Genomic DNA, 22,956 nt, shown 5'->3' on the forward strand with positions numbered 1-22,956 from the left:
ATATTAAATCTTCATGTACACAAATGAAGTCTCAGCAGATGCAGGTAAGGATATCTTCAGTCCCACCACAAACCAAACAGGGGCTAAAGAGACAGAGTCCAGTGGAATGAGTGTGACACTGCAAATAAGTAGTACCAAGTACAGTTCCTCCCCCAGATTACACATACAATCAGGCATCTAGAAGACCAGCAGGGGGCATCTGCTGGCTACTGTAGAGTTGTAGGCATCTTCTCCTATGTGAACTGTTCACAGGCACATTTCTGACTTATGAACTGTTCGGGTTACAAATAGTTCACAAGAACGGCTTCCTGAACTACGCTGGGGAGGACCCGTAGCAGCAATTCAGTTTCAAATCTGCTAAAGTGCTACAGTAAAGCTCCATCCCAAGGACTTTGGTGGTGGTGGTGGACTGGCAGATTATCCAAACAATTGGACGTCATTCCTGTTAATACCTCCATAACCTTTTAATTCACAATTTTTATAGATGTAATAAATTTAATATAATAAATATTTCAGTAAGTTCAGGCAAGTTTAAACAGAGTGCAGGAAATAGAACTGTGTGAGTTTATATGGAGCACAAGAAGAGAGCCCCCAGTTTATAAGGTGCTCAGGAAGTAATCTAGTAAGCCAGATGCCAAAGCCGCTGAACAATCAGTGGTTTACTGTGTTGTGAATAACTAATTACCTGGTAAATTGCAGATTGCTTACTGAGTCATATCAGATCACTGCTATGAAACTGAGATGGAATAAAGTGCTTCTTTCAAAGGAATCTGTATTAGGGCAAATGTAAAAGTTACATTTATTCAGCATAGTCAAAAGGGTACCTTACCGCTGCAGCAGTGAAAAGCACAGGGAAAGTGGCAACCATCTCCCTGATTCATAGGATTCCTGAGCTTCCCTATGGAAGGCAGGATTCAAAGTTCCTGCCAAAGGCAGGAAATTCAGCAGCCAATTCACATGCAGCAAAATGCTTGCAATAACAATGTGACAGGTGGTCTGATATTGCTTCAGGGATAATATAGGGTTTTCTGCACAATATCTGAAAACAATGTGCCAGTCTGTAGAATAGACAATTAGCTCACTGACCCACTTACTCACTGCTCACCCCCTTACTCCATGATCAGTCACCCACTTTTATTTGGTTTCAAGAAATTGAGGTTGGAATGGTAACACCTTCAAGACACCTGTGATTCAAGGATGGAACTTCCTGTTCATTCCCTGTTATCAAAAGAGAAGTAGACCCATCAGTGCAGGTCATTTCGGTTCAAAACAGTTGCATATACCCAGATGCAATTAACCAGCATTAGCCACTGCCCAAACTGGCACAAGATACTTCAATAACTTAAGAATCCAGTGCACCAAGTTCTGCACCACTTTTATGATGCAGATCCTAGGAAACCAGTTTTCATTTTGCTGGATCAGTTTGAAAAGTGAGTGTGAGGCAGTGACTGTGTGGAAAAAGTATTGGAAGAGCTTGCTGAGGGTTACGGCAGGATTTGAATCAAATGCTGCAGGAACTTAGTCCAGAATGTACTTTCTACTATCATACATACCCATACATAACCATACATACCCCATACATAACCCATACATACCCATACATAACCATACATAACCCATACATAACCATACATACCCATACATAACCCATACATACCCATACATACCCATACATACATACCCATACATACCCCGTACATTACCATACATACCCATACATACCCCATACATACCCCATACATAACCATACGTACCCATACATAACCCATACGTACCCCATACATAACCCATACATACCCCATACATAACCCATACATACCCATACATACCCATACATAACCCATACATACATACCCATACATACCCCATACATACATACCCATACATAACCCATACATACCCCATACATAACCCATACATAACCATACATACCCCATACATACCCATACATACATACCCATACATAACCCATACATACCCCATACATAACCCTTATGAGACTGGCTGACTGAGGCAAATGGATGAAATTATTCGTGGTTGAGCAGCCAAGAAGGTCTGCATTGCTGCTCCTGTTGCTCAGCTATTATCTCATAGGAAGTGACCAGTACAGCTGCACTTCTGGAAAAGGTGGGCAGTAGGGGAACAACAGAACTAGTTGCCAGCCGCACCTTCATTTCACCCGGGATATCTGGTTAAATTTTGTTTACTGGTGGCGGGGGGGGGGGTAGTTATTTAAATTCTTGATGACAGAAAGACAAAAAATACAATATTTAAAGTAGGCACTGATTTCATTCCACGTTGTGGCAGCAATTTTGAACATTCATCGGGAAAGTACTAAATTCTCTGTATGGCATTTAGATATCAGGTGGTTTCCAAATTCTCACTGTTCAAGCAGCTCAATAGGCCCAGATGTTCATAGCTGCCAACTGAAAATAACAGGAAAATCTTTAAACATGACACACTACCATGTTGGATAGCAATGACTTCCAGTCAGTTTGGCCTGGCTTTAAACTCTGCTCTGAAAGAACACGGCAGAGCTACTCCACTAACCAGCCAGTGCTTCTCACAAGCAGTTGAATTTCCATCATGGAAATAATAATCACAGTACTGCAAATAATCAGTCAGTGATCCAAAAACACAGTGCAACCAGCTAAAACTAAGGGGCATTTCATAAACCTCAAAGCATGGAGGAATATAGAAAGGGAGGAGGCTGTAACTGGGATTTACCTGTTGTGCTCGATGAGAAGGTCACCACTTCTCTCAATGTTTGGACTGGAGTTCATGGTGTTCTAAACCAAGTCTGAAACCAGAGCTACCCCAACACCAATAACTTATTGCATTAAGAAATTGATGAACAGTGTCAACAGTCCACTGTTCTAAAGGCCATATTCTTCACATTGAATTAACTACCCTCCAATCCCAAAAGCTTTGGAATGAAATATCAACAAATCCAACGATCAGATAACAGAGTGTCATAATGCTCTCTGCTTCCATCTTCACAACCACAGGTTTCAGTGTGATCTCCCAGATTTGCAAAACTAACAGGCACTTATAGGCTCTACCCAGCATCCCTCAACCTGGATGAGGTGAAGATTTAAACTGTGGTCCCAAAGATTGAGTCATCTTGGTCCAGCTCCTCAGTGTCATCCTCACTGACAGAGAAATTTTGGTCACTGGGGCTGGCGTTCATTAACCCATTACTGCCTAATTGAAGGGAGTCTGCTTGGTGTTCAGGGAAGCTGGGGTGTGGAAGATGAATGCTCTGTGAGTGTTCAGCTTCAGCCATGTAGGACAGTAAGTTGTCGAGGAAAGGTCGGCTGCGGGTGATTTTATCCAGCAGTTGACTACGATGTCTCAGCTGGGCAATTACTTCATCCTTCTCCTTCATCAGCATCTGTAGCCTTTGCACCGTTCCCTCACAGTCCTGTAGCTTCTCCTGCACGTCTACCATCTCCCTGCAAAAGGATTGATGGATTTCAGCTACATATCCAATCTTTCACCCTACAGTTCTCCACATCTATTGATGATAGATATAGGCAAAAGGGCCTGTTTCCGTGCTATATTACCCCAAGATACCCAATCCTGTCTACCCAAAGCATCTCTACTACCACACAATATCCAAACAATATTAGCCCTCTCAACACCACATTCTTAACTCCCTCTGCCACCACCAACCTCCCACTCACACCCTTACAAAAACTCTCATCATTCACCTCTCAGTGGTCCCAAGCACCTACTCACCAGTTCCAATCCAGTTCTTCAACATACTTCCACCATTGCCCTCCTATCGATCTCTCAAACCCAACACCACTTACCTGTTCCTCCAAGCTCACCCCAAGCAATACCTCCAGCTTCATCTCATCTCCCCCACTATCACTTTCCAGACGGCTCTTTCCACCTAACAATACATGCCAAACTCTCCCATCTTTCACTATTCTCTCTCCATCTATTCACCCCCCTCCTTCCCTCTGCTCCCTCAATATTACCCTCCACTTTCCACCTCAAAGGAGTACAAGCTTTAGATACTGGTGCTGGGAGGTGGGCTCAGTGTGGGAGCAACAATAGCCAGTAAAGCTCATCTAGAAAGTAGGAGAGAAAATAGACCAGACAAGCTATAGTAATAAGGGTTGTAGAAGTTAGCTACTTGGATCACTCAGACTGCTTCCGAGTAAAGCTGGACCTGCACAAACTTTACAGGCTGCAGCTGAACAGGAAAGAACAAATTTAATTGAATAATAATGAATAAACAGAAGAGTAGTGCATCCAATGGGAAGCTAGAGTTAAATATAAAGTTTAAACCAACCAAGTCCATTAGAAAGAGTGGTGGGGGGTGGTAATGATAAGTAAAGAGCATTCACCTTGAAGCAAGGAGTTAGATGTATCGGTATCACAGTCGAGTAAAGGTAACAACTGGGGCATGAGAGAGAAGCTGGCTAAATTTTCTTTGGAAGTGGACACTAGCAAGGATGACGGCAGAGCAGCAATTGCTGGAGCTTCTGGGAGTAATTCAGAAGAAGCTGGATTAGTTCATCCAAAAAAAGCATTCTAAAGGAAGGAGGAAGCAACTGTGGCTTTAATAGGAAGTCAAAGACAGCATAAAAACAAAACAGAGGGCATACAATATAGCAAAAATTTGTGGGAAGCTAGGGAATTGCACTTAAAAACCAATGGTAGGCAACTAAAAAAGCAATAAGAAGACAACAAACGAAATATGAAGGTAGCTAGCCAATAATATAAAAGAAGATAAAAGGAAAGGTACGTCACATCCGGAGTTTCTCCAGTTAGCGGACAATTTCCCTCCACGCCTCTCTGACGTAGTGGGGAACCGCGTACGAGGCAAGTTACAGCAGTGGTTTGCCATCCAAAGAGGTCACCATTGCTAAATGTGTGCGCATGCGCCGGTCGTGCATGCAGCCGGTTACAGTTGACTATGACTATGTAACCCAGCACGGATGGAAAGCATGCAGGGGAGCCGGCTGGATTCGAACTCGAGACCTTTTGTCCCAAAGTCTGACGCTACTATACCACCAGCCGGGTCATAAAAGAAGATACTGAAAGTTTTTCAGATATGAAAAAAAAGTCAGGTGGGAACGGCCATTGTGTGATTGGGCCACTGTTAGTGGGGAGTCGAGGCTTTGGCTCTTCGAGGCTTAGGAAAGGCGTAGGCTGCAGGTAGATATCTTTTCGTTATTTATTCTTTCTTTCTTATTGCACATTTAGAGCAGTGGGAATGCTCCTCTTACAGGATGTGGCAAGGCAGGGAGATCTTCGGTGTCCCTGAAGACCACACCTGCAAGACATGCATTCAGCTGAAGCTTCTAACAGACCGTGATAAGGAGCTGGAGCTGGAAATGGATGAACTCCAGATTATTCAGGAGGCAGAAGAGTTGATAGACTGGACTTACGGAGAGGTAGTCACACCCAAGGTGCAGGACACAGGTAAATGATAACGGTCAGGAGGGCGAAAGGAGATAGGCAACCAGTGCAGAATATCCCTGTGGCCATGTTCCTCAACAATAGGTAAACTGCTTGGGATACTTTAGGGCAGGGGGAATGATGTAGCAGAGGAAAGCCACAGCAGTCAGGTCTCTGGCACTGAGTCTGGCTCTGTGACTCAGAAAGGAAGGGGGAGAGGAGGCACGCTGTAGTGACAGGGGATTCATTGGTTCGGGGGACAGAAGGAGGTTCTGTTGACCAGAACAAGATTCCCAGGTGGTATGTTGCCTCCCAGGTGCCAGGGTCAGGGATATCTTGGATCGAGTTTGCAGCATTCTTAAGTAGGAGGGTGGGCAGCCAGAGGTCATGGTCCATGTAGGTACCAATGACCTAGGAAGGATGGGTGATGAGGTCCTGCAAAATGAGTTCCGAGTGTTAGGTGCTAAGTTGAAAGGTTGTGATCTCAGGATGGTTACCTGTGCCACATGCTACGGTGGCCAGAAAATGGAAGATCATACAGTTTAACACGTGGCTAAGGAGATATTTCTCCTTAAGGGAGGTCTGCAGATGTTTGGATCATTGGGCTCTCTTCCAGGGAAAATGAGACCTATACAGAAAGGACAGTTTGCACATGAACTGGAGGGGGAAAATATCTGAGCAGGAAGGTTTGCTAGTACATTTCAATGCAAGGAGTTCTGTAGGAAAGGCAGGTAAGTTTAGAGCATGGATTAGCATGTGGAACTATGACGGTAGCCATTACTGAGACGGTTGCAGGAAGAGCAGGACTGGCAGCTTTGTGGCTTTAGATATGGTAGGGTGGGAGGGTTAAAAGGGGAACAGTGGCATTACTAGTCAGGGAAAATGTCACAGCAGTGTTCAGTCAGGACATCCTGAAGAGTTCATCAAGTAAGGCCTTACAGGTAGAACTGAGGAATAAGAAAGGTATAAACACATTAATAGGATTATATTATAGACCACCCAACAGTCTGCGGGAGTTAGAGGAGCAAATTTCTAGACAGAACACAGACTATTGCAAGAACCACAAGGTTGAGATAGTAGGTGATTTAAACTTCCCATGTATTAACTGTCTCCCATGGTGTAAAAGGGCTGGATGAGTTTGTCAAATGTGTTAAGTTTTCCCGGACCTATCAAGTATGACAGTGGGAAAGTATGCATGGAACCGGAGGAAATAGCAGAGGTACTAAATGAATACTTTTCTTCAGTATTCATAGTCATAGTCATACTTTATTGATCCCAGGGGAAATTGGTTAAGTATGGAAAAGGATCTTGGTGATTGTAGTGATGACTTGCAGCAGACTGAAAAGCTTGAGCATGTAGATACTAAGAAAGAGGATGTGCTGGAGCTTTTGGAAAACATCAAGTTGGATAAGTCATCGGGACCGAATGAGATGTACCCCAGGCTACAGTGGGAGGCGAGGGAGATTGCTGAGCCTCTGGCGATGATCTTTGCATCATCAATGGGGATGGGATAGGTTCCGGAGGATTGGAGGTTTGCGGATGTTGTTCCTCTATTCAAGAAAGGGAGTAGAGATAGCCCAGGAAATTATAGACCAGTGAGTCTTACCTCAGTGATTGATAAGTTGATGGAGAAGATCCTGAGAGGCAGGACTTATGAACATTTGGAAAGGTATAATATGATTAGGAATAGTCAGCATGGCTTTGTCAAAGGCAGGTCCTGTCTTACGAGCCCGATTGAATTTTTTAGGATGTGACGAAACACATTAATGAAGGAAGAGCAGTAGGTGTAGTGTATATTCATTTCAGCAAGGTATTTGATAAGATATCCCATGCAAGGCTTATTGAGAAAGTAAGGAGGCATGGGATCCAAGGGCACATTGCTTTGTGGATCCAGAACTGGCTTGCCCACAGAAGGCAAAGAGTGATTGTAGATGGGTCATATTCTGCATGGAGGTCGGTCACCAGTGGAGTGCCTCAGGGATCTGTTCTGGGACTCCTACTCTTAGTGATTTTTATAAATGACCTGGATGAGGAAGTGGAGGGATGGGTTAGTAAGTTTGCTGATGACACAAAGGTTGGAGGTGTTGTGGATAGTGTGGAGGGCTGTCAGAGGTTACAGTGGGACATTGATAGGATGTAAAACTGGGCTGAGAAGTGGCAGATGGAGTTCAACCCAGATAAGTGTGAAGTGGTTCATTTTGGTAGGTCAAATATGATGGCAGAATATAGTATTAATGGTAAGACTCTTGCCAGTGTGATCAGAGGGATCTTGGGGTCTGAGTCCATAGGACGCTCAAAGCAGCTGCGCAGGTTGACTCTGTGGTTAAGAAGGCATACGGTGTATTGGCCTTCATTAATCGTGGAATTGAATTTAGGAGCCGAGAGGTAATGTTGCAGCTTTATAGGACCCTGGTCAGACCCCACTTGGAGTACTGTGCTCAGCTCTGGTTGCCTCACTATAGGAAGGATGTGGAAGCCATAGAAAGGGTGCAGAGGAGATTTACAAGGACGTTGCCTGGATTGGGGAGTATGCCTTATGAGAATAGGTTGAGTGAACTCGGCCTTTACTCCTTGGAGCGACGGAGAATGAGAGGTGACCTGATAGAGGTGTATAAGATGATGAGAGGCATTGATCATGTGGATAGTCAGAGTCTTTTTCCCAGGGCTGAAATGGTTGCCACAAGAGGACACAGGTTTAAGGTGCTGGGGAGTAGGTACAGGGGAGATGTCAGGGGTAAGGTTTTTACTCAGAATGGTGAGTGCGTAGAATGGGCTGCTGGCAACGGTGGTGGAGGCAGATACAATAGGGTCTATTAAGAGACTTTTGGATTGGCACATGGAGCTTAGAAAAACAGAAGGCTATAGGCAAACCTAGTAATTTCTAAGGTAGGGCCATGTTCAGCACAACTCTGTGGGCTAAAAGGCCTGTATTGTGCTGTCGGTTTTCTATGTTAATCAGGGAAGTCCAAACTTGAGAGAGTTTGATACTAGATCTCCTATTAGGGAATAAGACAAAAGTTTGTGTAGGGGAACACTTTGATTTAGTACTCAGAATGCCATTAGTTTCAAGGTAGTTATAGAAAAAGATAGGTCTGGTCCTCGGGTTAAGATTCTAGGTTGGGGAAAGGCCAATTTTGATGGTATCAGAAAATATCTGGCAAGTGTGGATTGGGAGAGATTTTTTTGGCAGAGCTGAACTTGGTAAGTGGGAAGCTTTCAAAAGTGAAATTTTGAGAGTATAAAGCTTGTATGTGCCTGTCAGAATAAAAAGTAAAGATAACAGGGGTAGGGAATCTTGGTTTTCAAGAGATATTAAACCTCGGTATGGAAAAAAGGAGGTGCATTGCAGGTACAGGCAGATAGGAACAAATGAAGGGCTTAGGTGGAAACGGGCGAGGCGAGGAAGGTTTGGTATTCATTTTTCCCCTGTTATTTGAGGAGAGGGGTAAGTATGAGTGTGAAGGCAGCTTGTTGTTCTCAGTGCCGGATGTGGGAGGTTGTGGAGTACTCGTTTGAGTACTGTTGGGGGGGACAGCATACCTGGGGGAAGCAACAATGGCCGACGTCCACATCTGTGCCAGGACCATCGAGATGCAGCTACTAAGAGACCACGTTAGGAAACTGGAGCTGCAACTCGATGACTTTCGTCTTGTCACGGAGAGTGAGGAGTTGATAGAGAGGAGTTACAGGCAGGTGGTCACACCGGGGCCACGGGAGGCAGACAAGTGGGTCACGGTTAGGAGGGGGAATAGGAAGAAACAGGTAATAGAGAGTACCCCTGTAGCTGTGCCGCTTGACAATAAGTACTCGTTTGAGTACCGTTGGGGGGGACAGCGTACCTGGGGGAAGCAACAATGGCCGTGCCTCCAGCACAGAGTCCGGCCCTGTAGCTAAGAAGGGTAGGGAAAGGAAGAGGAGGGCAGTAGTAATAGGGGACTCTATAATTAGGGGGTCAGATAGGCGATTCTGCGGATGCATTTTGGAGACCTGGATGGTAGTTTGCCTCCCCGGTGCAAGGGTCCAGGATGTTTCTGGTCGCGCCCAAGAGATCCTGAAGTGGGAGGGAGAGGAGCCAGAGGTCGTGGTACATATAGGTACCAATGACATAGGTAGGAAAAGGAGAGAGGTTTTGAAAGCAGAATATAGGGAGTTAGGAAGGGAGTTGAGAAAAAGGACCGCAAAGGTAGTAATCTCTGGATTACTGCCTGTGCCACGCAACAGTGAGAGTAGGAATGCAATGAGGTGGAGGATAAATGCGTGGCTGAGGGATTGGAGCAGGGGGCAGGGATTCAAGTTTTTGGATCATTGGGACCTCTTTTGGTGTGGGTGTGGCCTGTACAAAAAGGACGGGTTACACTTGAATCCCAGGGGGACCAATATCCTAGCGGGGAGATTTGCGAGGGCTACTGAGGTGACTTTAAACTAGAATGGTTGGGGGGAGGGAATCAAATTAAAGAGACTAGGACAGCAACACACATCAAAGTTGCTGGTGAACGCAGCAGGCCAAGCAGCATCTGTAGGAAGAGGTGCAGTCGACGTTTCAGGCCGAGACCCTTCGTCAGGACTAACTGAAGGAAGAGTGAGTAAGGGATTTGAAAGTTGGAGGGGGAGGGGGAGATCCAAAATGATAGGAGAAGACAGGAGAGGGAGGGATAGAGCCAAGAGCTAGACAGGTGATAGGCAAAAGGGGATACGAGAGGATCATGGGACAGGAGGTCCGGGAAGAAAGACAAGGAGGTGGCGGGGGGACCCAGAGGATGGGCAAGAGGTATATTCAGAGGGACAGAGGGAGAAAAAGGAGAGTGAGAGAAAAAATGTGTGCATAAAAATGAGTAACAGATGGGGTACGAGGGGGAGGTGGGGCCTTAGCGGAAGTTAGAGAAGTCGATGTTCATGCCATCAGGTTGGAGGCTACCCAGGCGGAATATAAGGTGTTGTTCCTCCAACCTGAGTGTGGCTTCATCTTTACAGTAGAGGAGGCCGTGGATAGACATGTCAGAATGGGAATGGGATGTGGAATTAAAATGTGTGGCCACTGGGAGATCCTGCTTTCTCTGGCGGACAGAGCGTAGATGTTCAGCAAAGTGGTCTCCCAGTCTGTGTCGGGTCTCGCCAATATATAAAAGGCCACATCGGGAGCACCGGACGCAGTATATCACCCCAGTCGACTCACAGGTGAAGTGTTGCCTCACCTGGAAGGACTGTTTGGGGCCCTGACTGTTTGTTCATTCCCATTCTGACATGTCTATCCACGGCCTCCTCTACTGTAAAGATGAAGCCACACTCAGGTTGGAGGAACAACACCTTATATTCCATCTGGGTAGCCTCCAACCTGATGGCATGAACATCGACTTCTCTAACTTCCGCTAAGGCCCCACCTCCCCCCTCATACCCCATCTGTTCCTCATTTTCATGCACACATTCTTTCTCTCACTCTCCTTTTACTCCCTCTGTCCCTCTGAATATACCTCTTGCCCATCCTCTGGGTCGTCCCCCCCCTTGTCTTTCTTCCCGGACCTCCTGTCCCATGATCCTCTCGTATCCCCTTTTGCTTATCACCTGTCCAGCTCTTGGCTCTATCCCTCCCCCTCCTGTCTTCTCCTATCATTTTGGATCTCCCCCTCCAACTTTCAAATCCCTTACTCACTCTTCCTTCAGTTAGTCCTGACGCAGGGTCTCGGCCTGAAACGTCGACTGCACCTCTTCCTACAGATGCTGCTTGGCCTGCTGCGTTCACCAGCAACTTTGATGTGTGTTGCTTGAATTTCCAGCATCTGCAGAATTCCTGTTGTTTGAGACTAGGACAGAGCAGGTTAGTTCACAAATAGAGAAAGCAGGTAGACAGTGTGTGAGGGAGGATAGGCAGGGGACAGAGATCAACAGCACTCAGACCAAAGATGTAGGAGACAAGGAAGAAAAAGATAACAAAGTTGTTTGCTCCATTAAGGATAAACAGAGAGTAGGAGGTGGAGAGCTTCTTAAATGCATCTATTTTAATACTAGGAGCATTGTAAGAAAGGTGAATGAGCTTAGAGCATGGATTGATACCTGGAAATATGATGTTGTAGCTATTAGTGAAAGGTGGTTGCGGGAGGGGTGTGATTGGCAACTAAATATTCCAGGATTTCGTTGCTTCATGTGGGATAGAATAGGAGGGGCAAGAGGGGGAGGTGTTGCATTGCTTGTCAGAGAAGATATAACAGCTGTGCTCTGGCCGGATAGATTAGTGGACTCTTCTAGGGAGGCTATTTGGGTGGAATTGAGGAATAGGAAAGGTGTTGTGACGCTTATAGGGGTGTATTATAGACCACCTAATGGGGACCGAGAACTGGAGGAACAAATTTGTAAGGAGGTAGCAGATATCTGTAGTAAGCACAAGGTTGTGATTGTGGGAGATTTTAATTTTCCACACATAGACTTGGAAGCCCATTCTGTAAAAGGGCTGGATGGCTTGGAGTTTGTCAAATGTGTGCAAGATAGTTTTTTGGAGTAATACATAGAGGTACCAACTAGAGAAGGGGCAGTGTTACATCTCCTGTTAGGTAATGAGATAGGGCAGGTGACAGAGGTATGTGTTGGGGAGCACTTCGGGTCCAGTGATCACAATGCCATTTGTTTCAATATAATTATGGAGAAGGATAGGACTGGACCTAGGATTGAGATTTTTGATTGGAGAAAGGCTAACTTTGAGGAGATGCGAAAGAATTTGGAAGGAGTTGATTGGGACAATTTGTTTTATGGGAAGGATGCAACAGAGAAATGGAGGTCATTTAAAAGTGAAATTTTGAGGGTACAGAATCTTTATGTTCCCGTTAGCTTGAAAGGGAAGGTTAAAAGTTTAAGAGTGACACGGTTTTCAAGGGATATTGGAAACTTGGTTCAGAAAAAGAGAGGGATTTTCAATAAATATAGGCAGCTTGGAGTTAATGAGGTGCTTGAGGAATATAAAGAATGTAAAAAGAATCTTAAGAAAGAAATTAGAAAAGCTAAATGAAGATACGAGGCTGCTTTGGCAAGTAAGGTGAAAATAAATCCAAAGGGTTTTTACAGTTATGCCAATAGCAAAAGGATAGTGAGGGATAAAATTGGTCCCTTAGAGAATCAGAGTGGATGGCTATGTGCAGAGCCAAAAGAGATGGGGGAGATTTTGAACAATTTCTTTTCTTTGGTATTCACTAAGGAGAAGGATATTGAATTGTGTAAGGTAAAGGAAACAAGAAGGGTAGTTATGGAAAGTATGACGATTAAAGAAGAAGTACTGGCGCTTTTAAGGAATATAAAAGTGGATAAGCTTCCGGGTCCGGACAAGATATTCCCTAGGACCTTGAGGGAAGTTAGTGTGGAACTAGCAGGGGCTCTGACAGAAATATTTCAAATGTCATTAGAAACAGCGATGGTGCAGGAGGATTGGCGTATTGCTCGTGTGGTTCCATTGTTTAAAAAGGTTCTAAGAGTAAACCTAGCAATTATCGGCCTGTGAGTTTGATGTCAGTGGTGGGTAAATTGGTGGAAAGTATTCTTAGAGATGGTGTATATAATTATCCGGATAGACAGGATCTGATTAGGAACAGTCAACATGGATTTGTGTGTGGAAGGTCATGTTTGACAAATCTTATTGAATTTTTTGATGAGGTTACTAAGAAAATTGACGAGGGTAAAGCGGTGGACATTGTCTATATGGACTTCAGTAAGGCCTTTGGCAAGGTTCCACATGGAAGGTTGGCTAGGAGGGTTCAATCGTTGGGCATTAATATCGGAGTAGTAAAATGGATTCAGCAGTGGCTAGATGGGAGACGCCAGAGAGTAGTGGTGGATAACTGTGTGTCAGATTGGAGGACGGTTATGTAGCGGCGTGCCTCAGGGATCTGTACTGGCTCCAATGTTGTTTGTCGTATATATTGATGATCTGGATGATGGGGTGGTAAATTGGATCAGTAAGTATACAGATGATACTAAGATAGGTGGCGTTGTGGATAATGAAGTAGGTTTTCAAAGCTTACAGAGAGATTTAGGCCAGTTAGAAGAGTGGGCTGAAAGATGGCAGATGGAGTTTAACGCTGAAAAATGTGAGGTGCTACATTTTGGTAGGACTAATCAAAATAGGACATACATGATAAATGGTAGGGCATTGAAGAATGTTGTGGAACAGAGGGATCTAGGAATAATGGTGCATAGTTCCCTGAAGGTGGAATCTCATGTAGATAGGGTGGTGAAGAAAGCTTTTGGTATGCTGGCCTTTATTAATCAGAGCATTGAGTATAGGAGTTGGGATGTAATGTTGAAATTGTATAAGGCATTGGTAAGGCCAAATTTGGAGTATTGTGTACAGTTCTGGTCACCAAATTATAGGAAAGATGTCAATAAAATTGAGAGAGTACAGAGGAGGTTTACTAAAATGTTGCCTGGGTTTCATCTCCTAAGTTACAGAGAAAGACTGAACAAGTTAGGTCTTTATTCATTGGAGCATAGAAGGTTGAGGGGGGACTTGATAGAGGTGTTTATGAGGGGGATTGCTAGAGTTGACGTGGATAGGCTTTTTCCATTGAGAGTGGGGAAGATTCAAACAAGAGGACATGAGTTGAGAGTTAAAGGGCAAAAGTTTAGGGGCAACATGAGGGGGAACTTCTTTACTCAGAGAGTGGCAGCTGTGTGGAATGAGCTTCCAGAAGAAGTGGTTGAGGCAGGTTCGATGTTGTCGTTTAAAGTTAAATTGCAGGAAAGGAATGGAGGGTTATGGGCTGAGTGCAGATCGGTGGGACTAGGTGAGAGTAAGAGTTTTGCACGGACTGGAAGGGCCGAGATGGCCTGTTTCCGTGCTGTAATTGTTATATGTTTATGGAGTACAAGAAATGCAAGAGAACACTTAAGAAAGCAATGAGGAGGGCTAAAAGAAGGCATGAGGTTGCCTTAGCAGACAAGGCAGATGATACACCTAAGGGCTTCTACAGATATATTAAGCGCAAAAGGATAGCAAGGGACAAAATTGATCCTCTGGAAGATCAGAATGGTAATTTTTGTGTGGAGCCGAAAGGGATGGAGGAAGACCCTAAAATGGATTTTTTTGCATCTGTATTTACTCGGGAGATGGGATCTATAAATGTGAGGCAATGCAGCAGATTACAGAGGAGGTGTTTGATATGTGCCATGTCATATGACATAGGTGATTATGGTATTTCCATGACAGTGATTTTGGCTAATTTTACTACAGAAGGGGTTTTCCATCGCCTTCTTCTGGGCAGTATCTTTACAAGACAGGAGACCCCAGGCTCGTCTTATGACTACTCTTCAGAGTTTAAAAACACAAACACGAGGAAATCTGCAGATGCTGGAATTTCAAGCAACACTCATAAAAGTTGCTGGTGAATGCAGGGTCACCGACGAGGGGTCTTGGCCCGAAACGTCGACTGTACCTCTTCCTCGAGATGCTGCCTGGCCGGCTGCGTTCACCAGCAACTTTTACGTGTGTTGCTCTTCAGAGTTTGTCTGCCTGGTGTCAGAGGTCGCATACCCACGACCTATGATATGCACCAGCTGCTCCAAAGGCTGCACGTAACCTTGCTTGATGGGGTGGGGGGGGGGAGTGGGGAGAGAGGGGAACTAAGCAGGTGCTAAACCTTGCAAAAGGGTGGCCTGCAGGCTAGCAGAGGGAAGGAGTGCCTTACACTTCCTTGGCTAGAAATGCATCTCCACTCTAACAGGCTTGAGGCAAATTAGGATGGATAAATCCCCATGGCCTGACAAGGAATTTCCTTGCGTCCTGTGAGAGGCTAATGCAGAAATGCAGGGACCCTGGCAGAGATTTTAAAACACCATTAGCCACGGGTGAGGTGACAGAGGATTGGAATGTTAATCCATTGGTTAAGAAAGGCCCTAAGAATAAGCCTGGAATTTATGGGCCAGTGACCCAGACATCAGTAAAGGGAAAGTATTTGGATAGACTGGGACTGATTAGGGATAGTCAATATTGCTTTGTGTGTGGTAGATTGTGTCTAACCGATCTTATAGAATTTTGAGGTAGGTACCAGAAAAATTGATGATGACAAGAATGTAATCTACATGGACTTTAACATTTCCTTCGACAAAGTCCCGCATGGGAGTTTGGTCAAGAAAGTTTAGCAGCTTGGCATTCTAGATGAGGCAGTAAATTCGATTAGACATTAGCTTCGCGGGAGGCCAGGGAGTGGTAATAGATGATTACCTCTCTGACTGCAGGGATCGGTGCTGGGTCTGTTGTTGTTTGTAATCCAAGTCAAAGATTTAGATAATAATGTACTAAACTAGTTCAGCAAATTTACAGATGACACCAAGATTGGAAGTGTAGTGGACAGCAAAAAGACCATCAGTGCTCACAGCGGGTCTGAACCAGCTGGAAAAATAGGCTGAAAAAAAGGCAGATAGGGTGTTGCACTTTAGGAGGATCAGCTAGAATAGGTCTTTCATGGCGGGCGGTAAGCACGGAGGTGTGCAGTAGAACAGAGGCATTAGGGAACACAGATCCATAATTTCTTGAAAGTGGTGTCACAGGTAGATAGGTTCATAAGAAATAGTTGGGATGTTACGTTGAAATTGTATAAGTCATTGGTGAGGCCTAACTTGAAGTATTCTGTGCAGTTTTGGTCAGCTACCTGCAAGCAAGATGTAAATGAGCTTGACAGAGTGCAGGGAAAATTTACAAGGATGTTGCAGGAGCTGAATGACCTGAGTTATACGGAAATGTTGAGTAGGTTCAGACTTTATTCCCAAAAACATGGAAGATTGAGGCAAGATTTGATAGAGGTATACAAAAGTATGAGGGTAAATGCAAGCAGGCTTTTCTACTGAGGCTGGGTGAGACTACAGCTAGAGGTCATGGGTTAAGGGTAAAAGGTAAAATGTTTGGGGAACTTGAGGGGGAGCTTCTTTATTCAGAGGTTGGTGAGTGTGGAATGAGCTGCCAGAGTGTGGTGGATGCCGGTTTGATTTCAACATTTAAGAAACGTTTGGGAAGGTACATGGATGGGAGTCCATGGTCCAGGTGCAGGTCAGTGGGACTAAGCAGATTTAGTTCGACACAAACTAAATGGGCTGAAGGGCCTGTTTCTGAGCTGTAGTGTTTCATGACTATACATAAACAGTAAAATAGAGGCAAGCAACACACACAAAAGTTGCTGGTGAACGCAGCAGACCAGGCAGCATCTCTAGGAAGAGGTACAGTCGACGTTTCAGGCCGAGACCCTTCGTCCTGACTCATTGAACTCATTGAAAGTGGTGTCACAGGTAGATAGGGTCGTAAAGGAAGCTTTTGGCATAATGGCCTTCATAAATCAATCTACTGAGTACAGAAGATGGGATGTTATGTTGAAGTTGTATAAGACGTTGGTGAGGCTTAATTTAGAGTATTGTGAACAGTTTTTGTCATCTACCTACAGGAAAAATGTAAACAAGGTTGAAAGAGTGCAGAGACAATTTACAAGGATTTTTCAGAGTCTGGAAGACCTGAGTTATAAGGAAAGATTGAGTAGGTTAGGACTGTATTCTTTAGAATGTAAAAGATCAAGAGATTTAATAGAGGTATACAAAATTATGAAGGGGATAAATAGGGTAAATGCAAGCAGACTTGTTCCACTGAGGTTGGGTGGGACAACAACCGGAAGTCATGGATTAAGGGTGAAAGGTAGAAGTTTATGGGGAACAAAGACAAATGTCTTCACTCAGAGGGTCAGGAGAGTGTGGAATGAGCTGCCAGCACAAGTGCTGCATGCAAGCTTGATTTCAACATTTAAGGGAAGTTTTGGTAATAGGGATATGGAGAGTTATAGTCCTGGTGCAGGTCGATGGGAGTAGGTAGCTTAAATGGTTTCAGCTTGGACCAGATGGGCCAAAGGGCTGTTTCTCTGTTGTACTTCTCTCTCTAAAATATCCATTAAGTGGGATGACAGTGAGTTCAAAGCCGACATGTCCCCTTGGAGACGAAAGGCAAAGACAGAAAGATTAGGAATTCCTAGATGCAAAGCAAATGCTAAGGAATTCAAGAATAACAAAATGAAGTGTATGACAGGTACATGATCTCTCAGCTTATGAATGCCCAATTTACATACACTGAACAAATGTTTGGGAGACCAATGGGGAGGGATTTGCCAGCTGTTGTATCTGTGTGAGACAACTCTGTTTGAACTGCATTTCTGACTTGCAAATTGTTTGGATACATACAGCTCTCAGGAATGGAACCCTATCGTATCATGGGGAGAACCTGAATAGGCAACTAAAATGCCAGAGTCCAATGAAAAAAAGTAGAGAAAAATACTTAAAAAGGCAAGGAGCTATGCAATTATTATTTGTATATAAGATTAAGGCATTCTATATGTATATTAAAATTAAGAAAGCAGCCAGGGAAAGAGTAAGCATCTTAGGATCCAGAGGAATCATTCGTGATGGAGCTGAATGACGTGGCGATGTCCTGAATGAAGGTTACGGTAGAGGGAGAGTTCAGGGCAAGGACTGATGATGTTCAGGGACAGTTAGCATCAGGAGAGTTCTTAAAGGGACATGTAAAGTGGATAAATCCTCAGAGCCTGATGTATCCCAGATTGCTATTTCAGAATGAGGTTCATCATCACTGGCATATGTCATGAAATTTGTTGTTTTGCAGCAGCAGCACAAGGCAAGACATAAATTATTATAAAGGTACAAAATAAATTGTGTGAAGGATAAATAATGAGGTAGTGTTCAAGGACCATGGAGAAATCTGAAGGCAGAGGGGAAAAAGGTGTTCTTCAAACATTGAGTAATAACGAGAAGAGGCATGTCCGAAATGGTGAGGGTCCTTAATGATGAGCAAGGGAGAGATAGCTGGGGCTGCTGGATATTTTGTACAGAGTCAATGAGGGAAACTTTTGGATAAATATATAAGGGCCCAAAACGTCAACTTTGAAATTAATTTCCATAGATGCTGCCTGACCTGCTGAGTTCCTCCAGAATTTTGAGTGTTGCTAAGGGATAGGATTATCTCCACTTTTAAAGGTAGAAATTAGTCAGGGATAGCTAGCAGGGTTTTGTTTGTGGGAAATCCATTTAATGAAATTTGACAGAATTTTTTTTTTGAGGAGTAACTGAGCACATTAAGCTCAGTTAGTAAATGCATAAACCTTATAAAAAATCCCAGTAAGGTATTTGGCAAGGTCCCACATCATAGGCTGATCCCTTAGTTTAGGTCACATGGGGTGTAGGGCTGATAGGCACACTGAATCCCAAGTTGTCTTGGGAATAGGAGGAAAAGCGTGGTGGAGGAGGCTACTTTTCTGATTGGAAATCCATGACCAGTGTTGTATCACAAGGATCGGAGCTAGGGCCCTTAATGTTTGTGATATATAATGACTTGGATGTGAGTGTCAAGAAAATTGGTGAGGTTGCAGATGCAAAGAATGTTATTTAAGGTTCTCGACCACCTGAAAAATTGAACAGAGAATAAGCAGATGAAACTTAGTCCTGACAATTGCATAGTGATGCATTTTGTAAGCCAATCAAGAGTAGGACAAATACTGCAAATGAAAGGGCCCCAGGGTATACTGATAATCCAGAGTACATGAATTCTGAAAGTGACAGCGGGGTGGGGGTGGGGGTGGGGGTGGGGGGGTGAAATAAGATGATAGAGACAGTGTATGGGATGCTCACCTTTGGCAACCACAGTATAGAACACCAGAACTGGAATATCAAGCCACAGCTTTATAAAACATTGGTTAGGACACCCCGGTATATCTTGTGTAGCTCTGGGCACTACACCATAGGATGTGTTTGCACTGGAAAGAGTGCAGAGGAGATTCACCAGGGTGTCACCTGTATTTCAGCATTACAGCATTACAATTGTAAGTCAAAACTGGACAGATTGGATTTGTTTTCCCCAGAGCAGCAGAGGATAAGGGGTGACCTGGAAGAAGTATACAAAATTGAGAGTTAAATAGAAAATATTTTTTCTTTAAATCATATTTTTCGTGTTGGATCTGCCTCAGATGAGAGGGCATATGTTTACAATGAAAGGCAAGAGATTTAGCAGGATTTAAAGGAGAACTTTTTCCACAGACGACAGCAGTAGTCAGAAAAACCACTATCCGAAGACATGATGGAGGCATATATTCTTAGGATATTTACACATCTGGACAAGTACTTAAACCAAAAATCCATGTTGTCTTGATAAAAGGGGCCGAAGGTGCAGTGGAGTAATCTAAATGGGATTAGTGTGGACAGATACAAGGGCAACACAAATCCAGTGTTCCTGCAGTGCACCACTCAGACCCTCCTATCCATATATCCATAAGATAGAGGAGCAGAATTAGGCCATCTGGCCCATCCAGTCTGCTCCACCATTTCACCATGGCTGATCCAATTTTCCTATCAGCCCCAATCTCCTGCCTTGTCTCTGTATCCCTTCATGCCCTGACCAAACAAGAATCTATCATCTCTGCTTAAATATACATAAATACCTGGCCTCCACAGCTGCTTATGGCAAAGAATTCCACAGATTCACTACACTCTGGCTAAAGAAATTCCTTATCTCCGCTGTAAAAGGGCACCCCTCTATTCTGAGACTGTGACTTCCCAGACAGTCCTTCCAGGTGAGGTGACACTTAACCTGTGTGTCGGCTGGTGTCGTATACTGCGTCCGGTGCTCCCGGTGTGGCCTATATATTGGTGAGACCCGACACAGACTGGGAGACCGTTTCGCTGAACACCTACGCTCTGTATGCCAGAGAAAGCAGGATCTCTCAGTGGCCACCCATTTTAATTCCGTGTCCCATTCCCATTCTGATATGTCAATCCATGGCCTCCTCTATTGTCAAGATGAAGCCACACTCAGGCTGGAGAAACAACACCTTCTATTCCGTCTGGGTAGCCTCTAACCTGATGGCATGAACATTGATTTCTCTAACTTCCGTTAATGCCCCTCCTCCCCTTCTTACCCCATCCCTTATTTATTTTTATTCCCCTCTTTTTTCCTTCTTCTCTCTGTCCCTCTCACAATCACTCCTTGCCTACTCTCCATCTTCCTCTGGGCTCCCCTCCCCCTTTCTTTCTCCCTAGCCCTCCTGTCCCATGATCCTCCCCCTTCTCCTACTCTGTATCCCTTTTGCCAATCAACTTTCCAGCTCATAGCTTCTTCCCTCCCCCTCCTGTCTTCTCCTATCATTTCAGATCTCCCCCTCCCCTTCCCACTTTCAAATCTCTTACTATCTCTTCTTTCAGTTAATCCTGATGAAGGGTCTCGGCCCGAAACGTCGACTGCACTTCTTCCTATAGATGCTGCCTGGCCTGCTGCATTCACCAGCATTTTGTGTGTTGCTTGAATTTCCAGCATCTGCAGATTTTCTCGTGTTTGCATTCAATCCTAGAACCATTTTTGTAAACCTCCTTTAAAACCTCTCCTGTTTCTGCACATCCTTTCTAATATAAGGGGCTCAAAACTGCTCACAATACTCCAAGTGAGGCCTCACCAGTGCTTTATAAGGTCTCAATATTATATCCTTGTGTTTATATTCTAGTCCTCTTGATATGAATGCCAACATCACATTTGCCTTCCTCACCACGGACTCAACCTGCAAATTAACATTTAGGGAATCCTGCACAAAGATTCACAAGTCCCCTTGCACCTCAGATTTTTGTATTTTCTCTCCATTTATAAAATAGTTGATCCTTTCATTACTTCTACCAAACTGCATGACCATACACTTCCTGACACTGCATTCAATCTCACAAACAAGAGAAAATCTGCAGCTGCTGGAAATCCTAGCAACACACAAAATGCTGGAGGAACTCAGCAGGCCAGGCAGCATCTAGGATAAGAGTACAGTTGGCCAATACCCAAAACGTCGACTGCACTCTTTTCCTAGATGCTGCCTGGCCTACTGAGTTCCTCCAGCATTTTGTGTGTGTTACTGTATTCCATCTTACATTTACTTGCCCATTCTTCTAATCTGTCTAAGTCCTCTCCAGTCACTCTACTTCCTAAAACCACCTGCCCCTCCACCTATCTTCATATTGATTGCAAACTTTGCAACAAAACCATCAATTCCATCATCCAAATCATTGACATATAATGTAAAAAGAATTGGTCCCAACACAAACCCCTGTGGAACTAGTAACCAGCAGCCAACCAGAAAAGGCTCCCTTTATAAACAAGAGAAAATCTACAAATGCTGGAAATTCATGCAACACACACAAAATGCTGAAGTTCAGCAAGCCAAGCAGCACAAGGGAATGAAGGCTCCCTTTATTCCCACTTTGCCTGCTGCCAATCAACCCTTCTCACTTCTTCTCCCACTCCTCCTCTTCACCGCTTCCCCATTCCCTCGCACCTCCAAATTCTCCTCTCTTGGTCTCTCCAACTCCTTCATCCCTCCCCCAATTTTGCCTTGATTCCCCACCCCCACCTCTCTCACTCTCTTCAGCTCCAACACCACCTCTCCCTGCAAACATCCCCACAACTGCACCTCACTCCTCTGCCCTACCCCGCTTCCCTTGCCACCCCCCCCCCCACACCTCTCCCTCTTACACCTGCACCACCACCCCTTCCCTCCCTCACCGGTCCTTGCGTAGCGCCAGCTCCCTGACTGCGGCCTGCAGTTCCCGGTCTTTGCCCATCAACCGCTCAGCCTGTTCCCGAACCGTCCGCTCGGCCGCCTCCAACCGGCGCTCCAACTCCGTCACCCGGCGGTGAACAGCCGCCAGGTGTGCGTTCGCCTCCTTAATCTGCACCGGGCTCAGCACCGACATCCTGCGCATCCCCGCCACGGGCCCGGCCTGAGCTCAGCGCGCATGCCCATGGCGAGCGACGGCGTCAGCCCGGGTAGAGGTCGCGTCGCTGGGGAGGGAGCCTGTGGTGGCTGGAGGTGAGACGGGAAGGGCCGGGAGTGCGGGAGGGAGCGTTGGAGCACAGATTAGAGGGGTGGGGGACGGGGAGTCAGGGTTCTGGGCAGCCATCACATCATCAGAAGGACTGTACTAGACTTTGGATGGATAGATGGACCATTCCATTGGTACAAATTATTGGGAAGGAAGAGCAAGGAAAAGGCTACTTCATCGTTATCCGATTCAATCATACCGTATACAGTACCAAGGTGTACTGAGGAAGCTAAAATCCGTGTTATTCTGTGACTAAGGTATTACCAGTGGGATCCCACATTGGTAACATAAATGTAATGGCAGATCCTCTCTTCCTTTAATTCTTTCAATCCTTTCAATCATTCTTTTTTAAATGTGCTATATAAATAAATTTGAGTTGACTTGACTTCCCCAGCCTGTCCTCTCCACTCCACCAACCACTCAGCCTGTTCCTGAACCGTCCGCAGCCTGGCCTCTCCACTCACTCCCTCTCCAAGTTTTAAAAAAAGACAGATGATAGAAACAAGTCAATGTAAGATAGGGAGGCTTTGTCAGAATGGTATACAGTATAACGCTGGTTGTGGCGTAATTTTGTTTACATTATAGGACAGGTGTGTAACGCCCTGGGTAAGATTTTACCGCTAGTATAATAGTTTTCCAGTAGCAGCAGTGTTTGGGTTATGTCTAGGG

General features: G+C 44.8%; 1 protein-coding gene across 1 annotated transcript; it reads right to left on the bottom strand.

Moving 5' to 3' along the window:
* Window positions 1–1,919: 1,919 nt before the first annotated feature.
* LOC134337545 (vimentin-type intermediate filament-associated coiled-coil protein-like) lies at window positions 1,920–22,383 on the bottom strand. Its single transcript, XM_063032660.1, has 2 exons — window positions 21,968–22,383; window positions 1,920–3,455 (listed from the first exon to the last, which is right to left on the bottom strand). Exons 1-2 carry the CDS (start codon window positions 22,165–22,167, stop codon window positions 3,095–3,097), a joined length of 561 nt encoding a protein of 186 aa, XP_062888730.1. The 5' UTR covers window positions 22,168–22,383; the 3' UTR covers window positions 1,920–3,094.
* Window positions 22,384–22,956: the final 573 nt, after the last annotated feature.

Source organism: Mobula hypostoma, chromosome 24 (assembly GCF_963921235.1).
Source record: "Mobula hypostoma chromosome 24, sMobHyp1.1, whole genome shotgun sequence".
Taxonomy (NCBI): Eukaryota; Metazoa; Chordata; class Chondrichthyes; order Myliobatiformes; family Myliobatidae; genus Mobula; species Mobula hypostoma.

Coding starts and splice junctions, on each gene's coding strand:
- LOC134337545 (XM_063032660.1), bottom strand. CDS start 22,167: ATGCGCAGGATGTCGGTGCTGAGCCCGGTGCAGATTAAGGAGGCGAAC. Junction 3,456..21,967: donor CTGGCGCTACGCAAGGACCG/GTGAGGGAGGGA, acceptor ATCCTTTTGCAG/GGAGATGGTAGACGTGCAGG.